The sequence below is a fragment of the Lepisma saccharinum genome, chromosome 1 (assembly GCF_977018435.1).
Source record: "Lepisma saccharinum chromosome 1, izLepSacc3.1, whole genome shotgun sequence".
Taxonomy (NCBI): domain Eukaryota; kingdom Metazoa; phylum Arthropoda; class Insecta; order Zygentoma; family Lepismatidae; genus Lepisma; species Lepisma saccharinum.
Window position 1 is genome coordinate 63,682,920 of NC_139229.1, and position 14,599 is coordinate 63,697,518.

The 14,599-nt window shown below is 37.3% G+C and overlaps 1 protein-coding gene across 4 annotated transcripts in view; it reads right to left on the minus strand.

Moving 5' to 3' along the window:
• gpp (DOT1 like histone lysine methyltransferase grappa) overlaps window positions 1-14,599 on the minus strand; it is a 96,692-nt gene that overhangs the window by 41,980 nt on the left and 40,113 nt on the right. For 3 of the 4 annotated variants that reach the window (XM_083132028.1, XM_083132026.1, XM_083132029.1), the window contains exons 7-10: window positions 12,402-12,669; window positions 11,278-11,384; window positions 5,078-5,119; window positions 4,440-4,662 (exon numbers count right to left, since the gene is read on the minus strand). In XM_083132028.1, coding sequence (XP_082988154.1) covers window positions 4,440-4,662; window positions 5,078-5,119; window positions 11,278-11,384; window positions 12,402-12,669 — 640 coding nt within the window. The remainder of the gene's footprint in view (window positions 1-4,439; window positions 4,663-5,077; window positions 5,120-11,277; window positions 11,385-12,401; window positions 12,670-14,599) is intronic. The other variant, XM_083132027.1, reaches the window with a different exon arrangement.

Genomic DNA, 14,599 nt, shown 5'->3' on the forward strand with positions numbered 1-14,599 from the left:
AACCAAAACAAGAAAAAAAAGTTCATATAAACATATGTCCAAAAATCCTTAGTTTCTCAGTTATTAATGAAAGTTTACGTTCAATGCATTTCAAGATACAATCCACCAACTTAAGTTTGTAACCAATAATAAAATTAATTTTGTTAGATATAATCAAATGATGTTATCGATAGAAGTCTGCTGATGTACTCATTGTATCCTAGATGGCGATGTGTTGCCAAGGAGACTTGTTTTCATTTGCCATTTGTGTACATTCGTTGGTAATCTGTTTTTCTTGTGTTGCAGGTCAGTTAAACATGGCAGGATATCCATATCGTGAGCAGGCAGATATGATTTTTATGTACAGTCGCGCGAATGGTAATGGACACGAGGCTGCACAGTTGTATCAGATGGAGTTAATAATAATAATAATAATCCGTTGCGCAACAGCCCATGAAGGGCCTAGGCATACCTACCGACTGCCGATCTCCCTCCCACGCTTTCCTTCGTCACCTCTAAGCGTGGAGATCTTCAACCAGTATTGGAATAGTCGGGGGGTCAGCCCGACGTATCCCCAGCCGTTATAGTAGGTCTTCTCAACCGGATTACGCTCACTCACTCGGAGCTCCCCAATTTCCTCACGATGGTGGGTTGCCACCGGCCCTATACGCAGGCCGAATAAATTCCGACCAGAGCCGGATTCGAACCTACGCCATCCCACAGCGAACGATCTCAAGACGAGTGAACGCCTTAACCCGCTCGACTACGGAGGAGGACTCAGATGGAGTTTCCAGACCGAAATCAGCCAAGTCATTTAACATTTGCTGCTGTTTATTGTCGTGTTGCTGAGACAGGATCCGTAGCACCACAAACGATGGATATAGGAAGACCAAGAGTTGCTCATATGCCTGACCAGGAAGAACACATTTTACAGGTTGTTGCAGAAGATCCGGGTATCAGCACAAGATAAGTGGCCCGAGTATGTGGTGCATCTCCTACCACCGCATGGAGGATACTACATGACCAGCGCATGTATCCGTATCATCTTCAACATGTGCAGGGTCTTTCGCCTGCCGATTACCCACCATGGGCAAACTTTTGCCAGTGGTTTGTTGCACAAACTGCCAATCAGTTCTTTGTCTCGTCTGTCTTGTTTACAGATGTGGCAACATTTGGACGAGACGCAATAAAAAATTTTCACAACCAACATTTGTGGGCATTTGAAAATCCTCATGGTACCAATTCAGGCTAGACACCAGCATCAGTTTAAGATTAATGTGTGGGCTGGAATTGTAGGTGACTGTCTAGTAGGTCCATATGTTCTCCCAGCACGTCTTACAGGCGCTGTCTCCAGGGACTTTATTCAGAACACTCTTCCAGCCTTGCTGCAGGATGTGCCCTTGCAAATAAAAAGAAGCATGTGGTTTATGCATGATGGGGCTCCAGCACATTTCAGTCGCATTGTTTGAGATGCACTAGCTGATATCTACCATGACAGATGGATAGGTAGGATAGGGATAGTTCCATTGCCTGCACGTTCTCCCGACCTCAATCCTTGATTTTTATCTGTGGGGGCATCTAAAAAAAATTGTTTATGCAGCAGACATTCCTAATGTACACACACTTCAACGTGTCATGGAAGCCTGCATTACCATTCGACACCGTGTGGGAGTATGTGAAAGCGTGCACCAGTCCATGATCTGACGCGTGCATGTGTGTGTGGAAGCAAGAGGAGGACATTTTGAACATTTATTATGAGTTTGTAAGTTGATGACAGTTTCAACACTTGCACTTGCTAATAAGGCGACAATGTCTAACAGATGTGTCATTATGTTCTTTCATTAATAACCGAGAAACTAAGGATTTTCGGACATATGTTTATATGAACTTTTTTTTCTTGTTTTGGTTTGAGGAATAGAGGCCAGCATAGTCTGCATTTTACCTACCCACTGCCCGCTTGCCCGTGAGGACGGGTATACCTGCTAGCCTGCCCACGGCAACGAGTCGACTTGCGTCTTTACCCGGGTTCTTCGTCTTCCAGGCGCTCTGCGCTTACAAGGTAACTGGGCATTCAACAAGACCCGGGCGCCTGCAAAACCTGCTGGAAGGAAACAGCCCTCCGGCAGCGTGTCGCTCCAGGTGTTTCATCACCACGTGGACAGCTTCAGCCAGTGTTGCCTACTTACGTAGCTCGTAAATCCTACGAGGTCCTAGGAGGAGCTCTCTCCTCCAAGGAGAATTTATATACTTAGCGATTTCAGTTCAGCGTAAGCAGTTTTTATCTTATTGCCAGGAAATGCACGCAGTATTACAGCTTCATTTATTTAAATGAATGATCGAGCAAACAAAAATCTCCTCACTGAAAACTAATTGCTTTTCATTGCATGGTGCCTTAACCAGGCACGCAGTGGCGCAACCAGAGGGGGTAGGGTGCATTGCTCACAACCTTGGACGGAAATTAAGTCTAGTGGAAGAGTCAGGGTGGGGGTCAAACATTAAAGTACAAGAAAAAACAGACTAGCAGAATTTAAGAGTAGCAGGGCTAAAGGGTACTCAAGATGGAATTAATTTTCATATTTTTCTTGCATTTTCCTTCCAGACGGCCAAGGGCACCTGCAGAGGGGGAATGGAGGGGTAATTGCAACCCCTTGATTTCAAATTTTATGAAAGTAGAAATATATTATAAAATATTATGCAGTCTCATCAAGTTCAATGCTGTAGCAAAGTGGTAGCGGGAGTCGGCCCTGAGCGCCGAACGATCTAAGTGAGAAAAGTTTTAAAACAGAGAATGCTATGGCGGCCCGTGATATTATTTGCTATTAATGTTGCTTTGTTACGAGTTGGATGAATTGATTATGTAATACGTCGCTCCATGTGAAAAGAAAATATTGTAGATGGAAATTTTACATGCCATATGTCTGTACATTCGGAATGCATTTATCATGCACTTTCTTTCTTTCAAAAACAGTTTGTGTGCTTGTTTTCCATTATTAGCTAATGTGAAATTGACGTGTTGAAAAAAAAATATTTCTAATCCTCTGTTTCAACACAAATGCGCGTGAGAACAGACTTCTACCCCCTTTTTGCGTGATTTATGAGGATTATAATGTCTTTCATGCTACTTTATTACTATTATTGTGATTGTTCTTGTTGGCACGTTTATCCAAGTACTTGGCCCTACCCCGCAAACGAGGGTAACGGCAATGGCCCTGGCTGGCTACGGCCCTGGTGTTCGCAGTAGAACAGTGTGTTGTTCGACTCGCGACCTCAGCGTCGAACGTGACATGTTTCAGTCCTGTCCTATATCACTATATATACGTATATTGGTTGTTTACGACATATACTTATGGATCCTGTGCCACGGAAAACCTATTTCAATGTGTGTGTGGGGGTTACGAAGCCTCGAGTTCCCTTTTTTAAGTAGTGAAAATCTATTGCAGTTGGCAACACTGCAGAACGGTGTGGGCCCGGTGCAGTTTCTACTCGAAGCAACTACGTCATGTAGAGGGAGGGGTCTGCAGTTGATGGAAAGAACGAACTGAGACCTACTAGGTATCGTAAGACTGCGGGTACCCGCCGGGTCTACAATGCCTGCCAGGAACGATCTGTGCAGGTGGGCATACAAGCTGCTCAAGCGAGGGTGTTGCGCAGGTTGCATGGCATTTCAGGAGCGATGTCTCGCGAACGGGTCTGCTCCAGGTCTTGTGCAGGCCTTTATTGAGGAACCAGCCCTCAAAGTTTGTAAAAGTATTTTTCAAATACCTTGTATTATGTTCAGTATGTTGAGCATATTAAAAAAATCAGCGATTCAATAAACAAAACATATTGTTAATATTAATTAGTAACACGAATGTATTTTGCAATGATTTAAACTCAGCTTACTAATTGACAGTAATTTTAAACTACAGAAATCGTTAGCGGAAATCTCAACCTCAAAAAATTCTACATTTCATGTTCTAGATTTTACATTGTAATTGTTCTTTCATTCGTAATTTAAAAAAAATAACATAAAATTTATATTTCACAGTGTTTTTGTCATTTTCATTCATTTTTTTCTTGTATGTACGCATTGCTTGCATTGTAGAATGATTTCTCTTGTAGTCTACGGTTATTGCAAGCATAAAAACACAGTTTTTTGTTGTGACGTTTCAGGAGAACACATGTTTCCTTTATCAGACATTTATTTTTAGTTTTTAGTTCTTTTTATTCAAACTAACACTAAATGTCTGATAAAGACAGCGAGTGTTCTCTTGAAACATCAAAACAGAAAACTGTGTTTTTATGCTTGTAACAACCATAGACTACAAGAGAAATAATTCATTTTCATTCAGTTGATGCACATGTTTTATTCAAATACAAATAGATTTGATGTACGTATATCATTCCAGGGTTCCCTGTTGTTATAAATAAAAAAGAAAGTGTTTTCTTGAACAGGATGAAGATATCTACAACAGACTTACCATTGCTGGTGTTAGTTTCCTCTTCACTCTGGCTCTCCTTGCTGCTCTTCCCCTTATTACTACACCAGTCGCTCCATGCTCTTCGGGTGGTGGGCCCAATGACAGCACTACTGTCATCACTATCCCGAATGTCTCGGGAGTCATTTGAGCTCGAATCGGTGTTCAATTGTTTGGTCAAATCCCGGCGTGCCCGATTAACACGCGGTGGCGTATTTTCGTCATCCTGAAACAAATTGCTCATGTTACAGCAAAAGACACCTCCCTATGCTGAACAAAGTATGACTTTGTTAACTCCAATCAGCTCAAGCAGATTCCAACTATAATGTTAGTGCTACCTTGGCCAATGCAGTGAGCAAATAATACCCTTGTTAGGGAGATGATTGTTACGTACCAGATTAAGATTTGTAATTGATATGCTAATTACTAGTACAGAACTATACAATTTTTTATTGCGAGCTGCTGAACTCATTTTTGTTTGATTTTTGCTTTCATTTTTTTTAAAAATACTGTGCCAAAGTACCACAAGGATAAAAATAAAGTAATAATTATTCATAGCTGAGTAATGTATGTTCTACGGTAAAAAAAATTAAAGGAAAATGAAAAGGCAAACAACCTCTCCTCCCATGTCCGCCACTTACCCTGTTTTTAGGATTCTTTAATCTTTGGAAATAGCGCTCCAACTGAAATAAAAGAGAAGCCTCGCATGATGACAGTCTCTAACAACTAAAGTTAATGTCCTACTTTCAAAGCATGCAACTTCACTACTACAACGTTACTCTCATAAGTACATGAATCAGTGAAATTACGTTTCACAAAGTATGCTTTTAAATATTCAGATCTCCTATTTTGTTTATAAGAAATGCTCTATCTTTTTACAATGTATAGTCTTTTCAGATACACAACTCACATGTTCAGATATATCACAAATAAACCCGTTTAAAAATAACTGTAGCCCTTTTCTGGCCAAGTATTTCTACACTATTGTTGAAACTCTGAAAGCAGCATGATCATTAACATGCACAGTCCATCTACACACATAACAGGAAAAAAAAAAGAGGCCAGCACAAGCAAAGGAAAAGTTTCATGCATCAAATGCCTATATGCTTTTCTTATTACCCAATCACACATGTTGCTCATAACTTTCGATACTGATCAGTACAGTACACTGCTACCAGTAGCAAAATTTAAAGACTGACAGTATGTCTTTACTTCTACTGGTTTTCCCACGTCTTATGGCAATGAACACAAAATGACCCATCATGAAATTACACACGATTTGGATGGTAAATTTGTGGTGTACATGAGCGTATTCACACACACATATGCACCTGGGCAATTTATTCTCATTACCACTGTAATAATATATATTATGAATTTTGACCTTCCTGCTCCAACTGTATGTTGTCCTGTCTCCCAGGTGATGCAGATAATAAGTTCAGGTTGAATTATTATCCATAAACTAACTTGTGAAAATTTTTGTAATCACATAGTTTCAAGTTGTTACCACACATTTTCAAAATTCATATTTTTTTATGAAAATGATTATTTGCTCACAATAAAATTCTACAAACATTCAACAAAGCCTTAGGAAAGGAACACATTTTTATCAAGAAATTCTGCAACGTGAAGAATTTGACTCTTTAAACAATGTTCAATTCAGTGAAGGTTGGATTCCGTAAATAAAACTGCTGCAGAATTGTACAAAATTAAAAACGTAAGACATTACGGAGGGTACAGAAAATTTTGTCAAGGCAGAACAAGAAATGTTATAGTATGTAGTCTCTTTCAAAACATTTCATCCTGCTGAATAATAACTTTTTTCTTTTTACGGTTTCTACTTTAGATGACCAAGGAAAAAGATTTTCAGCTGCCAGTACAACAGAAAATGTTGTCTCGTTCTTTATAGGAATTTGCAATCTGTTCATCAAGAAGTGGTGAAGCATGTACCACCACCCTAAAAGTGGTATTGTGAGATAGCTTAAGTTTTGAACCCAGCATAAGGAATTGATATACATAATTTCTACCTTTATATTGATGACAAGATGAAAAAATTGTAAAGTTGCACATCATTTTTTGATCTATCAGAGCAATGAACTTATGAGCATATTTGCTGGTATAAAAATACATCGCTAGTGGCCGATATATCCCATAGCACAAGCCACTCTAGCGCATATATGAGTGCACAATATATAAGTGTGACAGAAAATAATTCTTGTCAGGCATGGTAAGCACATGCTTCTTCAGAAATAACATCTCAAGTTCAAAAATGTTACTGCAAGCTTTATGAAACAGGAATCCTTGGTATGTTTTTGTTTTTAGACAACTCTACACAGTTTGGTGTCTGTATACAGTAATCAAATAAAATGCATGCTACTTTCAGGCAACTTTATGCTTTTCTCATTCCAACATAATGATATAAAAATGCAGACATACAACTATAGTACTAGTGGAATTCAAGCATTTACAGGATCGACGAAATGTTTTAGCATACCAATTTAGAATTCTAAATATTCTGCGCATGCATGTACATAAAAGAATTGGCTCCTTTAAACATGAAAATATTTCCTCACCCTCTGCCCAGCGAGAATCAAACCTGAGACACACTTTAATATGAGAGAGAGCCTTAATCCAACCTTTCTTCATCGCAGCAAGTAAAATTATTGCATGGCCTTACTAGATGTTCAAATTTTCAGGAGACAGTACAAGGCTCACTTGGCACATCATTCATTTTTGAATGTTCCTAACTAAAAAGTTTCATTTCTGATAGAAGTGGAAATTTTTCAACGCCAAGAAATACGAATAAGCAGTGAGGCAATCTCTTTTTTGCATGGTGGAAAAGAAGGGTTTGAATTTCATGCCATAAATAGTTCACCCATTGCAAGAAAACTTAATTTTCCATTACTTCCGAGTATTTGTACAAGTTGTCAACCTAGGTTGAAATAGTTAAGTGGGATCAGAACCACTGTGGTACATGTTCCAACCAGGGTGGCTACAGAAAAGCAGAAATGAAATTCCCTGACTTTTCCAGGTTTTACAGGATAAATTTTATATTTTTCCCTGACAATTATGAACTAAATCCATGTTTTTGTAAATAGAAATAATAAAGTCATACAGATCAAATTTAATATTATATTCAGGGAAATTGACTTCATTTCTCTATGATTTGAATTCAAACGGCAAAATAGCGAATTTGGAAAATTATTACAAATCACAAGCAATTCCCAGATTATTCGATGCAGACATCGGAACACATAGTGTCTAATACCCCTAAAATCCCATAAACCTGATTCTCGGAAATGTTCTGAAAGTGAAACAATGGAATTGTACAAAACAAAGTGTCACATTTCCTTACATTATCAATGGAACTTATCATTCAGTCAGATTGACAGGATATTCAAGTACTGTGTAACTGGCAACACATAGTTATACCATTATTGCTGGCGATATTATTAAACATTTAAGGCAAAAAATGTATAGATGGGAATCTACTGCATTGTACAGGTGCCTGATATAGCTAATCAAATCTTAAAACAAGAACACGCTGTTGGTAACAGCTTCTGAAAGTTTATATACGAGGGGTACCGAGAAAATAAGTTCTGATGGCGTCTGTACACGGAGTTAGTGGTCAGAGCAGGAAGTTTCCAAGTTATTGTTTTACTATTCAGTGTTATTTTTCTCAAAATTCTGAATTTCATTTTAGTGCATTTTCTGGGAAATATACCTAAGATTTATACCTTCAAGGTGTTTTGAAACTAGTGTTTTAAATTGTATGTCTCATGGTCTACCTGTTCATGAGAGCTTGATAGGTTTGAACTGATATTTGAGGAAGTTACTTTCCATTATTTCCTGGTGGACAAATATGGATGTTACGGCTCCCGTGTGGCGGTTGATGAGCATTCGATTTCCTGTCAAAACATCGCCACTTTGCCCTGTGATGCAAAGCGTTCCGATAGCAGTTAAAAAATCGTGGGAAACACAGGGTTTCATGTAGCTGTCAGAATAATTTTATGCATAACATGTATTATAGTTTTCTCTTATTTAAAATGTTGGAAAGTGTGCACGTTCTACATACACAAATGTGGCATATTTTTTTAAGCCTGATAAACACAAGAATGTTGAATTCGTAGTATTTTTAGTTGTTTATCACCATTTTTTTTAAATACTTGGAAAATGCAACAATTCACATTTAAGGCCAAATTCACATTATTTCGCTATTTCGGATGGGTGAAAAATGTGTCCAGATATTACTGCAGATTAACAAACACAAGTTTGCAGCAATTAACATTTTTCAGTGTTATCGCGTTTGCAAAAAATCAAAGTCTCTACTAATCGGAACTTACCTTGTGGATGTCCCTTGCATAAATCAGTAAAATAAAAGTGAAAATTTAGCAGGGATGGTAGAGAAACGTCGGTTATTGAAGAAAGTGCTAACACTTTTAGAATTGAAGGATTCGAGTAATTACTATATTAAAATATTTACCTATTTATTATTATTATTTTATTTCATAACATTGGGCATTAACTTCACTCAGTGGTAGATTAACAATTATCTCTCATGAGTTTAAATGGACAGGGCAAGGAGGGAGGTGAATTACAATGTGAGTGTAGCAGAAAACTGAGGTTGAGAGCATGCACTTGTCAGATTTTTATAATGTTTACGAATGCAGATATCTGTTCACTTTGTTGCAATATATCAATAGATATATCCCGATTTGTTGGATTCTTCTTGACATCGAGTAACAGTTCAATGTCAATGTAAGCCTATGTTAACTTGTGCAAAACCAGTATTATGTCTGGGGTGTGAAAGAAAACCTTTGTACGCATTGCTACATTAAACCTTAAAACCCCAAAGCTTTCTTGCATACAGAAATGACCAAGGTGGATCCACAGGATTCTAATGTGTAGAGATCGAATTTTCTTTATTTATGTAACGTTCGATTATTAAGTGAGCCAGAAGAGTAATAAAATTCTAGTGGCATATTTGCAGTCTAAGGTTCCATTTATGAATGCAATTTTTGTTGAATGTTGTATCAGACAAACGTCATACATGACAAAAAAAATGTCATACTGGGGCATCGGGTTAATAAGAGTGCATAGCATGCAATTTTTGTGGGATGTCGCAGATGACAAATTTATTTATTTATTTATCAGAAGATTCCAAATACGGAATGAACTAACAACCGAAAACAACAAGAAAAATAATAACGAACTAATATTACATGTGATAAAGTTACATATATTTTTACTCAACAGCCTTCTAAAACTTGCCTGATGTTTAAAAAATTCTATTTGGTTTGTTAAATTATTGAATTGGCTGGGCAGTCTGTGGAACAGGGAACAAATGTCGACTGCTATGTCCTACAAAAATTGCATGAATAAAAAGTTTGTTCAATGAACTGTGGTACCAAACCCGAGAAACTCTGATGTACAGTCACGGTCACTTCTGGATTGTAACTATTCCATTGAAAGTCAATGAAATCGTTACTACCAAAAACTGTCTGTGACTGTACAAAGTTCTGTTTATGAATGCGATTTTTGTCAATGTCAAAGTCTGAAGACATTAAACAAAAATGAATTCCATGAGATTTTTGTCGCATCTTGTAGTGAGACATTTTGTCGAAGTTCGACATTAGTCGAAAGGTGATATAGGGGGGAAAAAAACTGCATGCATTAATGACATTCGACAAATTATAGTGTTGCATAGCGTCCTTATTTGTCTCCATGTCCAACAAAATGCCGTACTACAACGTCCGAACAACTATCGGACGGCACCATAGTGTTGGTACACACACCCCTCCCCCATTTCTTGACAGCTCTTGACCCCTTACTACTCCCATACAGAAGAGAAAAAATACATAATTCAATGCACTTTCCACCTAATATTTACAGGCTTATGAATGTTTTCTGCCACTCCGGAAATTTCTCTCCCCACCTCTCATCACTGGTTTCTGGCACCATTGTTGTGTTGTGCATAATAGGGGCCTAAAAGTTGAGACCCAAAGTTAGCAACAAGATTTCCTGTTTTTCCATGCAGTACTTCATAACGACATATTTAATAGAAAATGCCTGACTCATTTACTCCATCGCCGCCCCAAAAAAAAAAAAAAAAAAAAAAAAAAAGACAAAATTCCCTGACTTTTCCCAGTTTTCCAGGTCTGTCGCCACCCTGATCAACTAGAAATGGAACCAGGAATCCTTGGTTACAAAGTAACAGCATTAACCACTACATTACAGGTAAGCACGAGTACTAAATGTAGTAAGGCAATATGTTTTGATTCATTAAATGCACTATGATGACTCTCCTACCTAAGGAAATTTACAGAAACATGCATTTTCAATGCCAGATTTCTCAAAATGCAAAGATTGCTTTTTTTAAAAAAAACAATTGCTTCTTACTTTTTTTTAATATTCCTTGCAAGAAATTTTTTTTCGAACACTGTCCTTTTCTCATAATTTACCCACTGAAACAATTTTACCAAATTCATATACTGCAGATAGGGTTCAAAGCTATTTGCTACTTTTTGAGAATTAAGCTGCTGATCATACAAAAACACACCATCATGATCATTACAATTCACGTGCTTAAATTGTTTAATTATTAAAAACAAAATGATAATTAACACGATTCAAAACCAGCATCTAATTTACTTGTGCGACTATTATGTACAATATTGTTAAAACAAGACTCTCAACACTCCATACTTTTTTGGGGTGCAAAATTTGAAGCAGTGAATGAGGAACAATTTGTTGGCTGAAAAAGCACTCCACTCAGAGGGAGACGTGCAAGCATATAATCTTGGCCATGAAAAGGACTAACTTTCCAAAAATGTTCACATACCTTGGTTCGGTCAATTATATGGAGATAATAAGAAACAGGCTTCCCAGTCCACGACACTGACCCACGGAGAGGAGACATCTCGGACACATGCATAATTGTTCCAATATCTGGAAAGAATAAAACAAGATAAAAACACTAAACTTATTCTGAAAAGTACAATTTAATGGTAATTTTTAAAAATCTATAAAATTTTGTTTGCTTGTGCAATTAACAACATCCAAAAATTTATGATTTGTTTTGATGGATATGAAAAAATTTTCACTGTAAAAGTATGTGCAGGCTAGCTAATTTTTCTTGATCCCCCACCTACACTGATATTTCGATATTATAAGAATCAAATTTGTTTATAATAGTTATACATGTTAATATACAAGTTTTAACATTGCAACTACACATCTTGTTTTGATGGAAAAAATTAAAAATTCCATGATGCTGTAATCAGTCTCGTGCAAAATGTGACCATTTACCTCATATATGTTCAGTCTTAATGCATGTGTATAATACATTATGTTTAATCAGTTCCTGAAACCTTTAATAAGAACATTTGTTTACACATCGCACAAAACACTCAATGGATTATTTAATGTTCAATAAAATAATAACACGTACTACACACAGTTGTTTCATTTTTTGAGGTTACTTTGATTTGTACCTGAATTTTGTTTGTTTGCATTTCTGTCTGGTTAGGTTAATTGTCATAATGAACATGAGAGATCCACACCAGCAATTGAACTCTGAATTTTTGGTGGCAGGTTTGAGACTCAAGCATGTCGGCAGCTAATATTAGTTTGTCTGGTTTTAAATGTAATTCTTGCTAACAGACAGTAGCATGCTATTTCAATTCTTCAAAATGTACAGTCACGCACACTTCTGGGTTGTAATGATGCCACTGAAAGCCAATGGTATCATCAACCCACAAACGTCCAGTCTAAGACCGTACAAGGATTGGAAACTGGGCAATCAATGAAGTTTCTCTCAGTAGTGATTAACTCGCAGCATTTTTTAATTCAACCAACATCAGTCCAATCTCCTACAACACTTTCAGTTCTCTATCTAGTCTTTCTCTATAATTTTTCATCTGAGTATATATTCAACTATGTCAATAAAAGTATATAAATACTTACCACTAAGATTTCTGTCAGTTATCCTGAAGTTCAATGGGCAAAAAGACTTCGAAGACACAATTCGAGCTCCATCTCTAAGGTCTGCAAAACGTTCCTTTAGCATGTGATCGACCGTTGGGCCAAACGCAAAATTATTGACGAACACAATTGTAGCAGCAGTGATTTTCTCCCTATGTTCATCCGTTAAGAAATCTCCCTTAATTAATTTATAAGCTCCATACTTTTTTCCATACCATTTCATCCATTTCTTGAAATGCAGGTTCATACTCTGAAGAAAAGAAAGAAAGATAAAGGTTATTGTCCTGTGTAAGTCCACTGTCATAATGGGTGGTGTGAAATGAGCATTTACTCATTTCTTTAGCACATACTCATTTGGTATAAATAGAAAAGGGAGAACCAACCAGCCCTTCCTTCAGTGAGTACATGCTCCTGTAGTAAGCATACAATCACACTTTGATAAAAAATAGCGTGCGCTCAGAAATTGCCATGGAAATTATGCACATGGTATAAAATTAACATTCCTCAACTTAGAGCACTCTGGAGGCTGTTCGAAGCAATCCTTTGCAGTGAAACATGATATAGATGCTATGATTCATGGGTATGAAATGTTGAGGATAAGAATTAGTGCAAGTTTTCACCACCAGGTGGAAATAAAAGTCTGGTGCATTGTAGACAACATTCTGCTGGTGAATCAAATGGGAGCAGTCAACGCAAGAAAAGCAGTAGACTTCGATCGCCATGCCTTTAAAGAAGTACAAGGCATTGTCTTCATGCAAGATGGAGCATCCCAGCATGTTGGTTGACAAGTGAAGTAGTTTTCCAGATGCTTGGCCATGCATTCACTAGACTTGAACCCATGTGATTTCTGACTGAGCGTATTCCTGTGTGTATTAGGAACATGTACGGGATCTATCAGAGCTGCAAGCCAGCATAACATGGCATGTCACTACCATTTTCTGGGAAATACTTCATGTGACAATTGTCACACATCTAAGGGTCATTATGTATATTGAACTAGTGTACTGTCATCAAATGAACAAAGTTTTGCAATTTCCGAATTCTGGTTGTCATTATTTCAGTGCCACATTTCCACATAGAGGCAAAAATTTGCACCAAGTTCTTTTCGTAGACTCTATACCACATTTCATAGCAATCCATTGCTTTGAACAGGCTCCAGAGGGCTCTAAGTAAGGGAACTTCAATTCAACCACCTGGAATGTGTATATACACGCACACAGGTCTTAAGAAAAAACTTCATTCACACAGCTATGAGAACTTTCTACGTTGGAAACTCAGAAATGGATTTATTCACATGGAAATTGAGTGTACACTCACATCTTGAGAAACAACTCTGCTACGTTTGCATCACATGCTCATTTTCATTAATATAACTCGCTAATAGTCTCAAAAACATTTAAATAACTAAAGCCTGGACTTTTAGGTGTTTAGAATATTCAAATATGGTGTATCGCATCATACATATGGCAAGCAAGACTGTAGCTAAACCACCCCAATATACAAAAACTGAAATTTTGCACGTATTCCTTCCATTTCGCTCTATCTGGTTGTCTGTAGATTTCATTAATTACTGCTTCATGCATAAACAGGGCAGTAGAGAATTTGATGAACTCTTGTCTCCTACATTAACCTTACCCCAAAAACTTGATACAATACTTCTTTCTAAGATTTAACATGAAAACTTATGCAATAAATGTGGACCTATTTTGGACTTTTCTCACACCTAAATGGTCCAGACCCCATTAACTACTCAACTCCCTGGTGCAACAGTCCTTTGAGGGCAAGCAACTATCTTTGACCAGTACATCAAGATCTGTAACTGTTGTCATCTAGTGGAACCCTATCAGTAGCCTCCATCTTCCAAACAACATACACTACAGAATTTGGTACTGGCTCTTGGACCAAGAAGTCAGTCATATATATATTTAACAGGGCAGCTTTCAACTCATTTTGTAAAACCAAAATTCTCGGACTTTTCCAGGTTTTCCTGGTCCTTTCAAATTACATTCCACACCACTGTATAATGATTAACATACTTCAACAAGCAAATCATGTTTGTTCCATATTAATGAAAATCAATTTAAATAAAAGAACATTTCTTGTATGAAAAACACTTGAGAATAAAATCAAAATATGACTTCCCGTTTCAAATAGTAGCAGGCAATTTTTTCATGATATTC